At 38.1% G+C, this 18,475-nt stretch overlaps 1 protein-coding gene across 1 annotated transcript in view; it reads left to right on the top strand.

The window, feature by feature from the left end:
- Nucleotides 1-18,475, top strand: part of atosa (atos homolog A) — a 50,648-nt gene that overhangs the window by 18,417 nt on the left and 13,756 nt on the right. Inside the window, exons 2-6 of the mRNA XM_056256720.1 lie at nucleotides 14,500-14,684; nucleotides 15,038-15,240; nucleotides 15,335-15,460; nucleotides 16,018-17,593; nucleotides 17,831-17,953. Coding sequence (XP_056112695.1) covers nucleotides 14,500-14,684; nucleotides 15,038-15,240; nucleotides 15,335-15,460; nucleotides 16,018-17,593; nucleotides 17,831-17,953 — 2,213 coding nt within the window. The remainder of the gene's footprint in view (nucleotides 1-14,499; nucleotides 14,685-15,037; nucleotides 15,241-15,334; nucleotides 15,461-16,017; nucleotides 17,594-17,830; nucleotides 17,954-18,475) is intronic.

The raw sequence follows: 18,475 nt of genomic DNA, 5'->3' as shown, positions 1-18,475 counted from the left end.
TGTTCAGGGGACAGGCAGCCAGCGGATAGTGAGGAGATGTTTGCTGTATGTGACAAAAAATGTTTTGGCCTAAAAAACACATGACATCGCTTAGAGCACCTTTAATATAAAGGTTAATACAACTTTACACTCCCTTCTTCTGGAGGTGCAGAGGGAACATAAATAGTTGGTACAGATTATTTTTTCAGGAGCAGCTTCTTAGCAAAACCAGCTTTATACTGACCCTTGTTTATAAAGCAGTCTATAAATTATTCGCGCAAACATGAAAGCATTGACGTTGATCGTGGGGAATATTCCCATCGTAAACAAAACTCAGCCACTGTGTCTTCAGCGGTTCAAATTTAGGAACATCAAAATGATTTCTGTGTTTGTTATTGCACCCAAGAACAGAACAACACAATCGCTTAGACGCCATTCTGCTCCAGTGTATCAACAATGACAGACTATGATGACAGCTCGCTCAGGGCGGGTCTGTGTTGAAACTGCTGTCAATCAACAACCGTGGGAGGGGCGTCATGCGCCGTGTGACGTCACACGGTGAAACGGCTCGATTTGAGACGGGAATACATATAAGGAGATTAAAACAAAACCACTGGATGGATTTTTATCATTAAATGATGGTTGTGTGCAGGCACTGCCAACACACATTGCAGTACAATCAACTTGTAAAAGTGCATGTACCATTATATGACCCCTTTAAGGCTGGACCGTGTATAGCCATAGTTTTCCATCACAGCTGTGGGTTTTGGAGCGATGATTTCTGTGTAACCTGATTGCCCTTCGGAGTTCGGACCCTGACATTCAAACTCTTAAAAAGCCCCCGCTATCTGACTACTTGTCTCAGTACATCTAGAACATTTATTAGCAATGGACTTCAGACAAATTACTTCATTTAAAATGTTCTTTTATGTCTAAAGGTCAATGAAGTCTAAAGCAATGCCACTTTATGCCAGTCAGATCAGTGCCAGCGTCCTCTAACGTCTACCATGGGTGACACACACACACACACACACAGAGAGAGAGAGAGAAAGAGAGAGAGAGAGAGACTGCAGTACTGCTCATCTGTTCTCCACTCACATTAAACTGACATCATCCTCTTTATCTGTCCCCTCCCTCCTGTTTTCTTTCTACATGATGGATTCCTCTCTGTTCTTCTGTTCTGGCCAACAGATGAAGTATTGACTCAAGTCGCCGAGACATTTAGAAAGACAAATCTCTATGATAGTCTATTTTACTTGAACCACATCCCAGAATGAAGATGCCATGAAGAGACCAAAGTTCTAGATTAAAGCTTTATTATTCTGATGGTCGTAAATGTACCAAAATGTAAATGAGGTATTTATATTTATTTTATTTACATAAAATATTTGTTTAATCTTATTAACTTCCCTGAAATGTTTCACTCTGAAATCCATCACTTTATGGAAGTAAAATATTGCAAATTATGTTTTATGTTATTTTAAGGCACTGGTATTTTAAATAAGTACCTCATCTGACTACCCTGGGATCCATTTCTGCCCTGCTCCATCAGTGTGTCGTTATTTGACTCCTGACTCTACATATAGAGCTGTAGGTTTTAGAGTGTGCAATTTGTGTTAGCAAATCAGACAGTGAACTCCTCTTCACCCGCACCAATATGTCCTCTGTCCTGTAAGACAAATATAGACTCTTAACCCTCCGAAACCCCGCCGTACAAGCCAACACCAGATCTCACCCCTGTGTTCATGTGGCACTGTTTGGGTGCATGTATTTCTTTTGTTCTTATTTGTGTGTCTTTGTGTATTTATGTATTGTGCATTTAAAAAAATGTTAGAAAGGACCAGTCGACATAAAAGTTTGTCCCGATGAACTTTACTTTCTAGTTAACCCCTAAGCGCATACCTTAGGTCTAGTGACCCGGGACGTCATTCACTCTCCTCCTCATTCATTACATCAACTTTCTTAGTATTCCTCAATCAATTCATTATAAACAATATAACAAGATTTTTTTTTTTTTTTTATAAAAGACTGACTGCTTTCCCATTAATTTTTTATAAAAGTTGAATAGGGTCGCTAGTGACCCTAGGTGTGTAACAGTGTAAGTATTTTCTTAGCCCAAACTTTGAATGTTAGAGTTTCTAATCGTGGATATTAAGCAGTAAAACGGATTTCTACTTTAATAATAAGAAATGTTTCCCGAGAACTAAATCCGCATATTAGAACGATCATGTGACATTGAAGACTGAAGATAATGATGCTTAAAATTCAGCTTTGCATTACAGGAATAAATTACATTTTAAAGTATATTAAAATAGAAAATGTATCCATTTGAAATTGTAGTAATGTTTCACAAAATTGCTGTTATAACTATTTTTTTTTTTATCAAATAAATGCAGCTTTGTTGAGCATAAGAGATTTCAAAAACATTAAAACATCTTAATTATTCCAAACTTTTGACCGGTATAGTGTATAAGTAACATATTAAATTACTTTGTTACTTCCAAAAAATAAATAAATGCATTAATTTAAAAAAAAAATGTAATTACCTAAGCATGTTACTTGTGACACTCCATCTACCAACACAGGACAGGAACAGAGCAAAAGGTCAGGATCTTTGTGTCCCCAGTTGGACAGCCGTTTGATGGGTAATAAATCACCCCTATTTTAGAATGGCCTACTTGTGTTGTGAGAAACCTTGGCTGAGTGGATGTCACGGAGACCTGCAGTATTCTTCATGACCTTCTGCCTGTGAATCTGTCTATAGCAAGAGAAAATACATGGTGTACTTGTTGTGGTGTGTTTGTGGGTGCCACATTATACTGAAGTAAAAGAGAGATATGGAATCTGCGGCAGGCAGCAATGATAAAACCAATAAATGGTGTAATTATGTTAATTAGACAACATGAGTGGTGTTTTTAGGTCACTGGTACATGTGGATCCTAGTTCGAGTCACATTGTTTTTGTTTTTTTATATCGGTCTCAGTGGGACGATATGTAGTGTCGGATGAGAGGAAATGTGTTAGAGCTGGACAATTATGGCTAATATATTTAGTATTTTCTCTGAAAAGAGGGGCTTTAAAAAAAATCAATCAAACAAAAGCCACATTTGTGAACTAAATTCAGTGATCTAGGTTTAAGCAAAAAATAAATGCAGGAAAAATGAAGTTAAAAATAATTGAGACATGTTTTCCAGACTTTTTTCACAAAATAAACAAAAGGTATAATGACATTAAACTCTTCAGTTTGAGACGTGACATTTTTAAAGGGATACTCCACTTTTTTTGGAAATAGGCTCATTTTACATTTACAACATTTACAAAGAGTCAAGTTTTAAAAAGGAAAAATATCGAAACTCTTTGGTCATTTATTTTTTAGAAATGCTAATGGTCTTGTCCACTTCAATGATGTATGCTAAGCTATGCTAAAAGTGGTACCAGAACCGGAGATCGGCTGAATGGATTCAAAAACGGTAAAACTCAACAGTTTAACTCTGGGGGAGTTGTAAAATGAGCCTATTTCCAAAAAAAGTGGAGTATCCCTTTAAGTGATGGCGTGAATGAATTTTTGAATTAGTGTATTGAAACATGGAAAGAATTGATTCATTCAAATGAATCATATTCCCAACTCTATTGACCTTTTTACTTTTGAGGTTTAAATCAGAGATTATGTTAAGGCGCAGTGACATTTACCACTGCTCTGCAAAATTTCATTGGTGAAATCCTGTCATTCCAATAAGTTCGAAAAAAATAGATTTCACTTATGTTCAATTTGGTCACGTGAAATTTCTGGACTATTGGCCTTTTTTTGCAGATAAAATGTTAGAGTATTTTTTAAATACTCTATTATTTTGTATATCTACTGGTGCACTCTTTAGGAATCTGAGTGCCAAGTAGAACCACATTACAATTTAATTTTACATTTAAAGTCCCCCTGTGGTGAACATCAAGCTTTTAATGTTGTTAATATGTCTATGTGGTGTTTTTAATATTCTTTAAGACAAACCATGTGCAAATTCATAAGTCAACACCATTGCTGAGTATTTTCTCCTTAAAACTGCAGAGAACAAAAGACAGTCTCAAAATCGCGGTTTAAAATCGCTGGTTTCTGACATCACAAACTAGCTTGTAACCAATCAGGTCAATGAGTGGATCTCTTAGACTTAGCTAGTGTGAGTGAGTGAGTGGAGGCGGGGCTAATTTGCATATTCATAGAATTGTGAATACTAAATGAAGCAAGGGTGTGGAATTACATTCAAGCTATTTTAAGGCATGAAGACATTTTTTTCAAGGTAAAAACTTTTATAAATGTCATTTTGGTGATCAGAGATGAGTTTTAAGGGATACAATTATTGACTATAGGTGGACTTAAAATTATTATATCATAAAGATCTGATGTGTCACCTATTGCTATTACAGGTGTATCTCGGATGCTTTTGTGCAGTGGACGGTTTTTCTTTTCTTCTTTTTTATATGAAGTTGATCTCAGCTCTTTACCTTTGACCACAGAGGCCTTATCAGTGCACATCGCCTCATGCCGAGAAACGTGTCGTTCTAGAACGGTAGTGTTTAAACTGATCTCTCTGGTGCAGGCCGTAAGCTGATTTACCATGCTGGAGTCATCTGTAATCTGCTATTGCACCAGCGCTGCATGTGGACTGATAAGACCTCTTTTGCATACACACTTGTGCAGGTACAAGCCTACACAATCAAATCCTTCATCAGGCAGTGCAAAGCTGTGATGGAGAAGAAATGATTTCCTTCTGGCTGTGTGTTATTCGCATATCATGAGAACAGGATTCTTGATGTTCTTCATAGTTTGAGGTATTATATAGTACTGTAACATTAACAACTCAAAGCTTCCTTCCCAGTCCATTAAGATCATGTGAGTCAAAGAAAAAAATATTTTTTTAGAAAGTTAAAAACAAAAAAAGTTTAACATGCGTGTGCCAAGTTATTATAATTGTATTCATGTTGGTTTTATATGGTTTAAAAAAAAACTTAACTCTTAAAATATGACATACTGTTAACATCAAGTGAACATATTTCTCTTGCACCCTGAATAAAAGTATTTATTTTCTTGAAAAAAAGGTTTGAAAATATATTTTCCAAGGTAAAAACGTGTTTTTATAAACCGTATCAATTATTAAAATATGATTAAGAGCCACATTTTACAACCTTAGCTAATTTGCTTGACACAGATTCGGTGGTCTTCAGGAGTCCACTCTATGATGTCATTTCCTGCTTTATGGCATTTTAGAGATTTTATTATAAATTATATTATACATTCAATATTTGTATACATATATATTTTGACAAAATGTTCACTATTATTTTTAAATAATTATTTAAAAAAAATGACAAAATAAGGTAAATGAAAACAATGAAAACAAGAAATAATATCATGACAATTGTACCAACCTGACATTTTTTTTACTTGAAAAATGATTAAAATGAATTTGAATTTAGAGATTAACACATGTTATTCATAGAAGAGGTGTATTCAAGTTAATTAGGCTACATTTTTACGTATTTTACTGATTACAGTAAAGGTTAATACATTAAGTCATTAAATCATCATGGTTGTGTCACATCCATGCAAGCTCATTAACATTTAGGTCAGAAACGTGACGCAAGTAACCTTAGCTACCTACTGTACCTACTTAATGCTAGTATGCTAACATGCTAAAGCTGGAGATAGAGACAGTTTTAGAGACCATAATATAATCCTGGATCTTTTGACTTGTACACTACTCATTGTGGAGGGAATTTTACACAGAAAAGCTCCACGCTCTGGTGTTTTCTTCTGCTGTATGGACTAGTTAATACAACTCAAAAGGTGATTGCAAAGACTTGTCACCTGTAATGGACACATTGCACGTTAGCTGATCATTTCTTTACGACAGAAAGATTGACCTTTATTATTATCTCATTACAATCCCTCTCTCGCTCTCTGTCAGTCATGAGGCGATGAAACATGAAATCGTCCTCATAACTACAGAACACGGATCACTCTGATCCCAGCTGCCGTTGAGAGAAAATTCAGTACAGCAGCAAATTCCCAGAAATCTTTTTCTCCACCGCTGCCGCTGGTTATATAAATTTACAGCTTAACTCTCTCCTGCAGTGTTGTGGTAATCTACAGCTGGAGAAACCATGCGTCTCATTATGCAGACAGCGGGGAGAGTTTGCTGTAAATTTGGGTCAAGACTGGTGTTTTTGTTAAGATATGAGGAGCTAAATATATATGCGGTAGGCTACTGTGTTCTGCTCTCACTTAGTGGTGTGCAGTTTGTAGTTTTGTCGGTTTGCTTTTTTATCTCGTATCATGGAAAAGAATATTGCTCTTGCTCTATTGAAATAAAAGAGTTTGATGTACCATATGGAAATACTGTAACAGTCACAACTCAAAGATTCATTCCCAGTCCATTCATACAATTTATTGAAACTAAACGGCAAAAATGACTCCTTAGTAACCATCAGTGTTATCTGTTGTGACATCACCGTGAGTTCATTAACATATACCCATATGTCCATGTTTACATATCAGTGCAACCCAGGCTCATTCAAAAGAAATGTGCCTGTGTTGACATTTCTGCAAAATTATGTTGTTTTTGCATGTTTTTAAAGTGAAATGTCCAGTGAGTGAAGCCAAAAGCTCGTTCAGTTTTATCCAAAATAGATGTAGGTGAATCTGGCACTGTGCATCTATGCATCTCGGCAGTTCAGAAATGAAATCTGAGTAGCGCTAAAATGATAATGCTCTAACACGTTTGAAAATAGTGTATATCACCTATATACCCTAAACCTAAGCGATAGTGTTATCAAAAGCAAACATTAGATGCATTTGCTGAAGCATCCATGCCATTTTAACTTTCTTTTATTGAGGTTGATTGAGTTTATTGAGTCTTTGAGTTGTTTTTATGACTCCTCACGGGACTTGTATCTATATAAGGTAAGCTCTCATGTAAGTTTACTACGTCACAAAAGCCATACACATATCCAAATATTTGATGCAAAATATGTTGTTGTTTTTTTTTGTTTTTTTTACAAATCCTGTGCCATGGTAAAAGTGTTTGGAGGTCATGACAATAAAATAAAAATGATTCGATAATATGCCTCTGTAATCATAATTTTTGTGAAAATAAATAAAAGTCATTGGTGTTTTACTGCCACTAGTGTCTGTTTCAGCTGGAAACTGCAGTGGAGTTTTGGAGAGGCTTTTTTCCCCAAAGAGCCAGTTAATGCCTATTCAGTATTCGGGATCTTGGTGGAAGTGTTCTGCTCATTTTTAACAGAGAAAGAAGTTATCCAGTGATAATTAACAGATGTCTTTTACTTAGGTATCGTAAAGGTACAGTTGCAAAAACAGCCATTTAATTGTAAGGCTCAGGGTGGAAACAAAGTGGTCATAACTAAATAATGGATTTGTTTAAAGCTTAAAAAAAGTCAAATAAGTCTCTCTTGTACCTTACACAACATCCCTGTGTTTGCTGACGTCAAACTTGGATAAGAATATTGTGTCTCTAGTCTCTACTAGTTGTGTTTGAATATAGAGTAGGAACATGTTGTCTTGTTCTCATCTGCTGTGTCTGTGTGGCTCAGGTATTCCCTATGGCAAATTTAGCAATGCCAGAGACCTTTGACCTTGTGGGGACATGTTTTGGTCCCTGTGAGGAAAACAGCTTATAAATCTTACAGAATGTGTGATTCATGTATTTTGAAAATGTAAAACAGCAGAACGGTTTCTTTGATGGGTTGGTTAAGGGTTAGGGTTAGGGGATATAATAGTTTGTACAGTATAAAAATCATTATGTCTATATAATGTCCCCATAAAACATGGGAACCCAAACCTGTGCGTGTGTGTGTGTGTGTGTGTGTGTGTGTGTCCTGTTGCATTTTCTTATATTTGCACGTGTACACACTCTAATAATGCTAGCCTAACACACAAGCGCCTGAAATAGCTCTATATTATATAAGAAACACTGGTCTGGTCTGTCCTAGATCTAATAATCTCGTACAGTAAACATACTGCTCACTCAAAAAAATGTGGCATGTGGAGGGTAAAAATGCAAATTCTGGAATGCAGTAAGCCCATGTGAGAACACCTCCAGGTCAAAAACATGTGTGTTTGTGTATGTTAGGAAAGGTCTAAAATTGATTGGATCGCTAAATTACTCTGAAGGGCCCAAATACTCACGAAGGGCGAAAGAATGCTTTAAGTGTATACAACCTTTGCGATGCTACTCATACACATATGTATTTTGTTTTGTTTTGTTTGGATAGTTTGTTTTAGATGTGTTTTTATGATTGCATGTGAGAGAATAAGTCCATAACAAACAAAAAAAAAAAGGTATGGGGTGCTGCTGGTCATTTATTCTTCCTTTGTGTTGTGTTTTTCTGCCTCTCGTTTGCTCCTCCTCCCTGTCTGAAACCAATGTTCTGTCACTCCTCCCCTGCTGAAACTTTACCTTTAACCTACATGAGGCAAATACTCTTTCTCTGTCTTTCTCTCCCCTTTTTTTTCCAGCTGGCAGCTTGAACTCCATTCTTTTTCACTCTGTTGTCTGCGGTTTCTCCACGTGCAGTTATCACGTGGGTGGAGTTCCCTGTAAGAATGTGTGTACACACACACGCATATGGAAATGCATACTGCAACAGCCGGCCAGTGCAGTAAAAAAAACAGGCCTGACAAATACACCCACTAAATACTCAAGAAGCCTTGAGATTCTTCAGGCACTTATAAGATTGTGTTTATGGAATAACAACGAGGTTATATGTAAACATGGCTGGAATAAACAGGAACAAACATCATTATCTGCTGTCATGGTATTTCCAGCACAGAATCTGCGCAGAAATCTGGCTCTTTGTTTCACAAAGTCGCGCGAGATTGACTATCAGCTGTTCTTGTTGGCTTGGGGTGACGCTAGCCCTGGCCTGCACGTGGCTTTTACCCACCCTCTGTGCTGACTTCTGTGATTGGCACGAGCTTGGAATGTGCTGATTGGCCAAAAGTGTTCTGGGCCTCGCCTATTGGCTCAGAGAGATGTGTTTGTGCTGGAAATGTAGAACACCAAGAGAAGGATGATGTCATAATGGTACTTAGTGAAGGAAAACACAATGTCCCTTTTCTTGCTAGAGTTCCAAATCTTAGAACCTTGTTGTGTTGTTCATTTGATTCACATTTAAATTAGTATTTTAAATGTGATTACCGTAGTATTTTAATGGAGAAAAAGAGAAGTTCCTACTTTTAATCATACTGTGATTTTAAGATGCCATCTAATTTCTGACAAAGACAGATTTAGAAAACTAAGTCGTATAGTCAACATTTACTAATTACAACTGGTCGGAGCGATTCTGGGCGAATCATAATTATATTGCTCTTACATACATTCTTATGGTCCGTATCAAATAATACACCAAGCATGCTTTTTTTTTTTTACTGACATGCCTCCAACTTGGAAATTTGAGCTCAAAGAAATCCAGAATTTGTGCTAATTATGACATGATGTTCATCTCATTCAAACAAAAATCATTCTGATGTGAATCATTCTGTTCACAACAAAGACGATAACTATAACGATATTGTTTTAAAAATCTTTCTAATTTTAAAAGAATAGCAGGGTCCTTATAACAATTCTAATGATAGCGGCACAGAGAAACAACATTTTTAGAATCACCCTTAAATGCTTGAATGCAAATCGCCAATCATTATTACATATTCGGGTCTTTAGCGACCCTGATCTATATCTAACATGGATGGATCTCTACCTGCCGCGATAATATAAAACTTTAGGAGCTCGTAAGGGTTCAGTTTGAGCAGATGTTTTATACCATCATCACTGTCCTCATCAGAGCTCATTTCCCAGTACATTCAGCATCTGGCTAAAATTCATGATCTCAAACATGTTCTCAAAATGATCATTTTCAACATCTTCAAAATCTATATTTTGATTGCTGACAGCTTCTTCACCAGATCCACCATCTAGTGACAGTGACTCTAATATTTGATTGCGTTCAGTACTTGCTCTGAAGTAAATCGCTGAGCCATTTCAAGTTTTGCTGATGATACTTCCTATTCTTTTGTTTTCTGCCTGCTGTAACAATGAGTGAAACCTCACTTCATTATTGTGTACCTGACATAAAGGTGAATTGCTCGTATTCAGATTCAATTATTGTTAGTGCAGAAAAAATATATACTATACTGTTACACACCTCTGGTCGTTAGCGACCCTACAGTTTTACAAAAAATGAATGCGAAAACAGGCATTATTTTATAATTGTATTATTTTTTTCTTGTTATATTGTCTATAATGAATTGATTGAACGCTAATATATTTATTGTTATAGTTCGTTATAGTATGCCCCTAAAGGGACATGGTGAAGAAGAAAAATGTTCCCCCGAGAAACGAGAACAACGAGCTTAAAGGTTTTGCAAGCGAACGCAAAGTTTCTCGAGGGAACGCAAAAAGTTTTGTAAGCGAACGCAACGTTTCTTGGGGGAATGCAAAGGTTTTGCGAGCGAACGCAAAGTTTCTCAGGGGAACACAAAACATTTGCTAGAGAATGCAAAAAGCATCATTTTTTTTCCACCACCATTTCCCTTTAGGGGCTCTGTAAAGTTATCATTCTTGGTGTGAACGACCTTATCTAACAACTACCTGTTTCTTTGGCTGCCTGGCATCACCAGACCTTCAGACTGATGGCATCTAATAAATTATTCATTCAGGAATGTTGTGCAAGTTTACCGCAACAATGACGCCACGAACTTCACAGTTTTGAAAATCCAATGTTTAGTTGATCCTGATAAGCGCTCATTGTCCCAGTTGTAAACACGATGGCTTTCTTCTTCCATGAGAAGATTTGGCATCATGGCAGCTTTGTGTCCAGGCTGACCCTTAAAGAACACGACACACACTTCTCCCGGAAACCCAATACAGTTCAACTAATCAAATGACGACTTCAAAACTCCAGGAGTGTTTCCCATTTGGTGTGCCTTATGCATCAGACGTTCAGCCAACGTGATGTCTGAGGCTGAGACTACCTAGTTAGTTACCTTCAGCCAAAGAGTGCTTGTTGTGTGTGCCACCAGTTGCAAGCAGAAGCTGTCTATGGTTTTCCTTTGGGTTGTATGTTTGTGCCACGGAGCACTCGTCCCATCTCCAAGACAGCACAGGCACTGCTGGCTCTACAGTCAGTCACTCACCAAGCGTGACTGTACCCGCACAACAGGGGCGTAGATTAGGGCAGAGTTGTTGTGCAGTGATGCCACTTATCTCTAAAAGCCTCATTAGTTTAGCAGGTCTACATCATGTTCCAACAGATCGTGCTTTACACAGCGCTCTAAACAAATTGTCATTGATTGTCCATAACAGATTTGGAATAAGTTCTATATTTTAAGAATACTGATAAATTGCAGAATATCAACAGTTTTTTTTTTCTTTTTCATATAGAAGTCCAAAAATGGCAAACAGTACCATAAATATTCCAAAAAGTATTTTACTTTTAGGCATAGGTTTGCAGGTCACTGTTTACTTTTTTGTACAGGCCACAGGTAGTTATTCTCTAAAAAATCTTCCCGTCCGCTATAGGCCTGGGTAAAATGGCCAAAAAAATGGTCAAAATATATATTTTTTCCATGTCATTTATTATCGGTATTTATGTATTTATCGGACAATATTCATTTTGTATGATAAATGGAGGAAATGCACTCCACACATTTTTATCAAAAAAATCTTTATCGTAGTTTAATCAACATTTTAAAATGTAGTCAAATTAAAATATAACAGTTAATTTACAACAAAACATTGCATTTTCATTTATTTATTCATTTTTGCCAAATTAAAGTACTGCACAACAGAACTTTTATTCTGTATAAATTAAAACATGGATGACTATATATTGGTTGTATATGATATTCCAAAAATAACATATTTCTGTTTTCTGATAGTCTGACAGATTTATCCATATCGAGTAAAAAATGTCCAGAGATTATCATCATCAACATAGATTTAATTGCGATCCGAGTTTTTATTGCCCAGCCCTAGCATCTCCTGTAACTGTCAAATGTGAGTAAATTCAAATGTGTTGTCAAAATGCATTTGAAATTAAATTAAAGAAGATTTTCCTTCAACACAGACTTGAATATAGGCCTGTTTTTTCGAACAAAACTTTTTTTGGTTTCAGAAGACCTAGAATATAGTGCCCAAGTTGGTGTGGACTTTTTGTGTACCTTTTGGAAAACTGTGCTTTTAATTGCAAAATCATGAATAAACGGTTGTAAAAAACCATTAAGTACACTCTGAATTTTTTTTCTTATTGCAGATGTAAGAAAAGGAGTATATTAATTCAACACAAGTGTATGTGTATTCACTTTGTGAACACCAACTAAAATTATCACCAGTATGGAACTGGTAAAAAGGTTAATTCATGCATGCTCAGCCAGTCACCCTAGAGCCCTGTTGTAAAATTGACAGATTGGTGTAATGAAAAGATTCCTGAAATAGACTTGAATGCATCAGGATTGTTTTGACACAACCCTTTCAATAGACTCTTTCTCTTTACAACTATGTTGCATGTACTCCACCCATTGGATAATACTGTGGATTCTGTGCCTTTTCAACCTCAAAGTTCAGAACTTAACACTGCATCATGAGAGGGATATAAAACGGCACTAGATTTCATTAGATAGTTAGAGAAATAATATTTGAATGTGCATTACCAACCAACATTTCAAGAAAATACATTTCAAGAAAATATTTTATTTTTATTGGTACATTTTATAGACTTGAAAATGAATGAGTAATAATTCAAACATTTCATTGCAATAGTATATATTTCCCTCTTTTAGACATTTAAAAATGATCCGAATGAAAGTTTAAAGTTTAAATTAACTATATTCTGTGACATTATGTAACTTGTGTTTATTGTCCTTGGTTGAGCTGTAGTAGATGGGTTCTGGAATTTATCAGCACATATGAAATGAGATGCATTAGAATGGAATGTAGCATAACCAAGTGGAAGTAACCAATTAAAAAAGTTACATGGAGACTTTTGGGTTGTATATACTGTTGGCTTGCAAAGAGCTGTGTTGGAATAATGTATGTTACCCTCTGTTACACTTTTTCAACCCTATAACATGGTGGAACCTAACAGAGTGGAAAAGTGTTTGTTTGTTCAGCCAAACAAGAGTGAATTATATTTGTTTAATATAACATGATAGGCTGTTTTTTATGATTTTTGTGTGGAATGATGTGATATACTTTTTTGTGGAATACTGTTTTGGTTCATAAACTTTATTTGACTTTGAAAACACACACCTTTAGATGATATGAGAGAGAGAGAGAGAGAGAGAGAGAGAGAGAGAGAGAGAGAGAGGGCCCTGTTGTCCTGGGAGTCTGACGCTGTCAGAACAATAGGCCCATTGGCCGACTGTAACGGACCTCAACTGCCATGTAGACGCCTTTGTTTGCAGCTCAAAGCTGTGGGTAAACCTACTCTGCTCTTGTGAATCTCACTTCTATCTGCTTCTCAGCAAACATGATGGAATAACTAGCACAACTAATCTGTGTTGAACTTTAGCTGTCATCGTGGGCCTGTTTCATTTTGCGCATTATCAAATTATGAGGATTCACCTGCAGTTCAGGTTTTAATTGGAATGCTTAATGAAAATGTTTGACCTATTATGAGTCCTATTGAATTGAATTGAATTTTAATTGTCAGCTTTACTTTTTTACACATACTGTACATACACAATGTTATTCAACAGGTCCATCAGGTTGTGGAAAAATGTTTTGGAATTTCTGACTCGGAATGTAGAAACACGTGTTAAAATGCGACACTCCAGATTCTATGTAAATACTAACAGCTGCTTTCTTATTAAGCTGTTGATCAGGTATGTTTTGCTGCTGGAGAAATGGTGTATGCATATTTGTTAAAGCCCAGTTTTCACAGCTGAGCAAAGATTGTTTGCTATGGATAAACAGTGTTATCTTCTCTGGAGCTGTGACACTAGCTATGTGTGTCTGGTGGTTTTATGAAAACAGAAGTTAAAAATACTCCTGCTGTTTCAATAAGCATTTTTAGGCCATGTCTATTGGCTTTGAGGCTAATATATAGCTTTGAGGATCTAAATGTATAGCAGATATATCATCTTGTCCGCATGGATATTCTTATCCAATCTCTATGCTCTTTAGAGTGAGTAGGCCTCTCCATCATCTGACACCGACTAATTAGCAAGTAGTAAGGAAATGGTTTTGCCACACTGTGAGGTGAACTGCTGACAAACCACACAGTATTTCCTACCCCAAGGAAAGAAAATGGAGACAAACGTGTCTTCTCAGAAACAAAAAAAGATATTTAAACCTACTGCACAATCAGATAATCCAGATGTGAGAGTGTGTTACTCTGAGAAAGGATATGCCACAAGTTATCTGAGTAATCTTGCTCTTCTTGTTTTCTTTATTTTTTTTTATTTTTTATTAAATGGCAACATGTCAGTAATTCAATCCATGTATCTTTTTAGAAGCAGCGGAGGAATTCTTTGAGTATGATCCTGAGGAGTTCCTGGTGTTCCTGACACTCCTGATCACAGAAGGACGGACTCCAGAATGTTCCGTAAAGGGGCGGACCGAGGGCGTTCACTGCCCACCCGCCCAGTCTGCTATGCCTGTCTTCACCAAACATGAATGCAGCGACAAAATACCACAGGTGGGTTACACCTTTTTATCCACCCGAGCTGGGGCATTTAGTAGTTACATTTTACGGTTTTAAGAGTAAAAATATGAGTTATTGGAAACGGGCATACTAATTGGATGCATCTTAACAAGTACAACAGCTGTACATCTCTAAGAAAATACTACCATTTCAATTCTTTATTAACAGGGACCGACAAACCATCATGTCTGGAAACCTGATTGATAACAGTCAGAATTTTTCATTTTTTCCCACTAGTGACAAGGAAATTGCACATATCACCTTCAAGTTGTTGTGCATACTGTTTAGGTTATTTTGCATCTTGTATCATGCAGTAAAGAAAGAAAAAAATGTTTTCCCCAATACAGTGTCGTCAGGCAAGGAGAATAAGGTCAGAGGTCATGTTACTATGGCGCAATCACATCCCCATCATGGTCGAGGTAATGCTGCTTCCTGACTGTTGCTACAGCGATGAAGGCTCGACCACAGACTGCACGGACCTAAATGACCCAGCAATAAAGCAAGATGCGCTCTTACTAGAGAGATGGACTTTACAGCCAGTACCCAGAGAGTAAGACATACTCGTCACTTACAGTACTTGTAATATACATTCTTTCACACAGATCTAGGGAGATTTAACAAAGTGGTTTTGGTATTTGTTGCAGGAGTGGAGATCGATTTATCGAGGAGAAAACCTTGCTGTTGGCCGTGCGTTCCTACGTGTTTTTCTCGCAGCTCAGCGCTTGGTTCAGTGCCTCTCATGGACTTGTACCTAGAAACATCCTTTACAGGTAACATACTCTACACATAAACAACTTCTTTCAAGGGTGGGAAAGAATGATGATGTTTTCCTGATGTAGACAAGAGCTGTGTTTGCTGTCTATCTCAATCTGAAACGCAGTGAGCTGTTGATTCCAATAAGGTTTGTCGTTAGTAGCACATTGCAAAGTTAAATCTGTGAAAGTCTAATAATGATAAAAATGTTTAAAAAAAAAGATGTAAAGTAGTAATTCTTTTTATGACATGTAGCACTCATTTATCAATAATTGTTGGTATTGAATAAAATAAAAATATATTTAAAATCAGCATTCCTTTAGGATTCTTAATAGGTTTTGCAGCACGGCCAGTGTGTATGTTGGTGATTCCATAGGGCTTGTTCATAAAACATGAGCAGAAAAATTATATAAAAGTGCTCTGTAAAAAGTCCATAAAACCATCCAGAGGATTTTGTATTTGCCTTTCAGGAGAATATTTTGATCAGGAGAGACAGGAAGTCAGGAGAGTCAAGAGAGAAAGGAAGAAAGACCTTACATTGTTTTTTGACAATCCCATTTGCTATATTTTGCAGAATAAGTGCAGCTGATGAAGAACTGATATGGAACTTCTCTCAAACACCCTCTGAACATGCCTTCCCAGTCCCAAATGTGTCCCATAGTGTCGCTCTCAAAGTGCGGGTTCAGTCTTTGCCCCGCCAGCCCAAATACCCCGTACTCAAATGTAGCATCCACTCAGGTCTTGGTTTTTTGGGCAAGAGAGGCCTGGAGCGTGGCGAGGGTGGCAACCGTGCTGGAGAGAACTGCAGTTCCCTCCGTCTGCCAGGATCTCCACTCTTCTCCAGACCGCTACGCCCTTCTCCACCTCCCCACAGCCCTCTTAACACCCGTAAATGCCCCCCTCGCCCTGAGTCCTCTCTCCCACCAGGCAAAGCAGTCAAGTGGCTGTATTCTCGGCTGAATGGCGGTGTGGACGCCCCCCCTACGGAGGCGTATAACTCGTGTACTAATGGGGCAGAGAGCCCCAAGACATCAACCATGGAGTCACCAATTTGTGGTTTTAAATCACTCTCCATCACTGACCCTTTATTTACCCCCAGTCCGAGCCCCAGCTCCATCTCAGGTGAAACCAACCCCCTCATTGGCTCCCTGCTTCAGGAAAGACAGGAAGTCATTGCTCGCATTGCTCAGCGATTGAATTTCTGCGACCCTACTGCTCCCCATCTCCCTGATGCTCTCTTCACTTCTCAAGAACCTCCAGGACACAAAACAACCTGGAACTCATCACAGGATAAGGAGCGCTTGAAGAAATCCAAAGAACCCCTCTTCTCAGTCCCCCAGCCCCAAAACCACAATGGAACAAGTCCAGAATTCCCAGAGAGGAGCCGGTCTTCTCTCTTCAACACCCCCTTGAGCCCTAGAAGCAGAACACGGCTGGTTGGAGTCGACCGTGAATCAAAAACTTCCCCAAAACCCTCAACATGTAGGCGGCTGGTACTCAGTGACCAGTCCGCTGAGGGCTCGCTGATTGCAGATGCTGTTCAGGACATTTCGAGGTTGATTCAGGAGCGACTGCAACATTCTTACAGTCTCCTGAATGGCACCTATAAATTGAAGACCTCTCACAATGAACAGGTTGGTGCAAACCACGGAGCCCAGACAAATGGCTTTGTATCACCACCAAGCCATAAGAAGTTTTCAAGTGCACCCAATGGTGAGGCAAGCCCAGATCCTCGTATGTCTCAAGCAACAAAATGTTGCAGATCTCCTGACTCTAGTCGCAGTAAGCGAGACTGTTCCCCTAGACCACTAAACATGGCCAGCTCAAAACTTGAAGACCACAGCGTCACAAAATCACAGACTTTAACGGCAAGTAATCAGCAACAGTATGCCAGTAGAGAGCCCTGGGCCTCCTTGAAAAACAACTCTAGCCATGCAAGCTCTCCTCAGGAGAATGGGCTGACCCAGACTGGATACCTCCAGCCCTTCAAGACCCAAGAGGCAATCCATGAGAAAGGAGCAGAAAAGCATGTCCGGGATGGGTCCACTCGTCCTGAGAAGGACGAGAACCAGGAGCCCTGGACGTCCCCCTCTAGCACACCAGTCAACCTTACCTTCAACTCCTCTAGTCCTGCCAAGAGCAGTTATACAGTGAGTTGATATGTCTTTCCTACCATATGACTTTTTAAGTTCAAGTGTGTTTATCGGATTACTTTTGTTTTAAAACCTTGTCATGCCATGTAAAACCTATGTTAATATGCTTTTAGTTGATGTGGAGAGTTTTGAATCTATTCCTTTGGAACCCAGTCTATCAGAGCACTTACTTTGCCATTTTACTTAATTGAATGTTCTCTGCTGAATTTATCCTCTTTGTCTTTTTAATAACAGAGACGCCCCCCTTCCCCTCTGAAGTCATGCAATAACTGGAAGAAACAGAATCGCCACTCCATAGACGGAACTGCAACAAAAGCCTTCCACCCCTGCACAGGCCTACCTCTCCTCTCCAGCCCTGTAAGAGCACAGATCCCTCTGTTGCCCTGCAACTAGCACAGCATCTTATTGAAAGGGCCCCAAAGTCTTTGTATCTGTGACTCATCTAGCCTCACATCTGAATCACTTCTTGTTTGTCTCAATGCTGTCCACAGAGTTTCTATGCTTCCTAGATGACACACTAATGAAGTCTCATGGGCCACAATAGACCTATAATAAAAACTTCCTCCCTATAACCCAAGTTTTTATTAACACTTTCCATAAATACTCTTGGTAAATTAAGCCCATTAGTGTTTTCAAATCATACCGATGTCAGTTTTTCCTCTGTGGACTGAGTTCTGATTTGTGCCATATGACTCAAGCACTTCACTGTGTGTGGGAGTTTGGTGCTGTTACTCCAGATGAGTGGTGCTCTTGTTCTTTCAGATGAGATCCACTCAGATGTAGTTCTTACTCTTTCTATTTGTTTTCATTAAATGTTACAAACAGCTGAATTGTTTTGTTCTGCATTTTCTCGAAGACATGAACAGACTAAAAAAAGAT

The sequence above is a fragment of the Rhinichthys klamathensis genome, unplaced genomic scaffold (genome assembly GCF_029890125.1).
Source record: "Rhinichthys klamathensis goyatoka isolate OS25496 unplaced genomic scaffold, OSU_Roscu_1.1 h1tg000131l_1, whole genome shotgun sequence".
Taxonomy (NCBI): domain Eukaryota; kingdom Metazoa; phylum Chordata; class Actinopteri; order Cypriniformes; family Leuciscidae; genus Rhinichthys; species Rhinichthys klamathensis.
The sequence above is the reverse complement of the archived record's forward strand: the minus strand, read 5'-3'. Positions and strand labels throughout refer to the sequence as shown.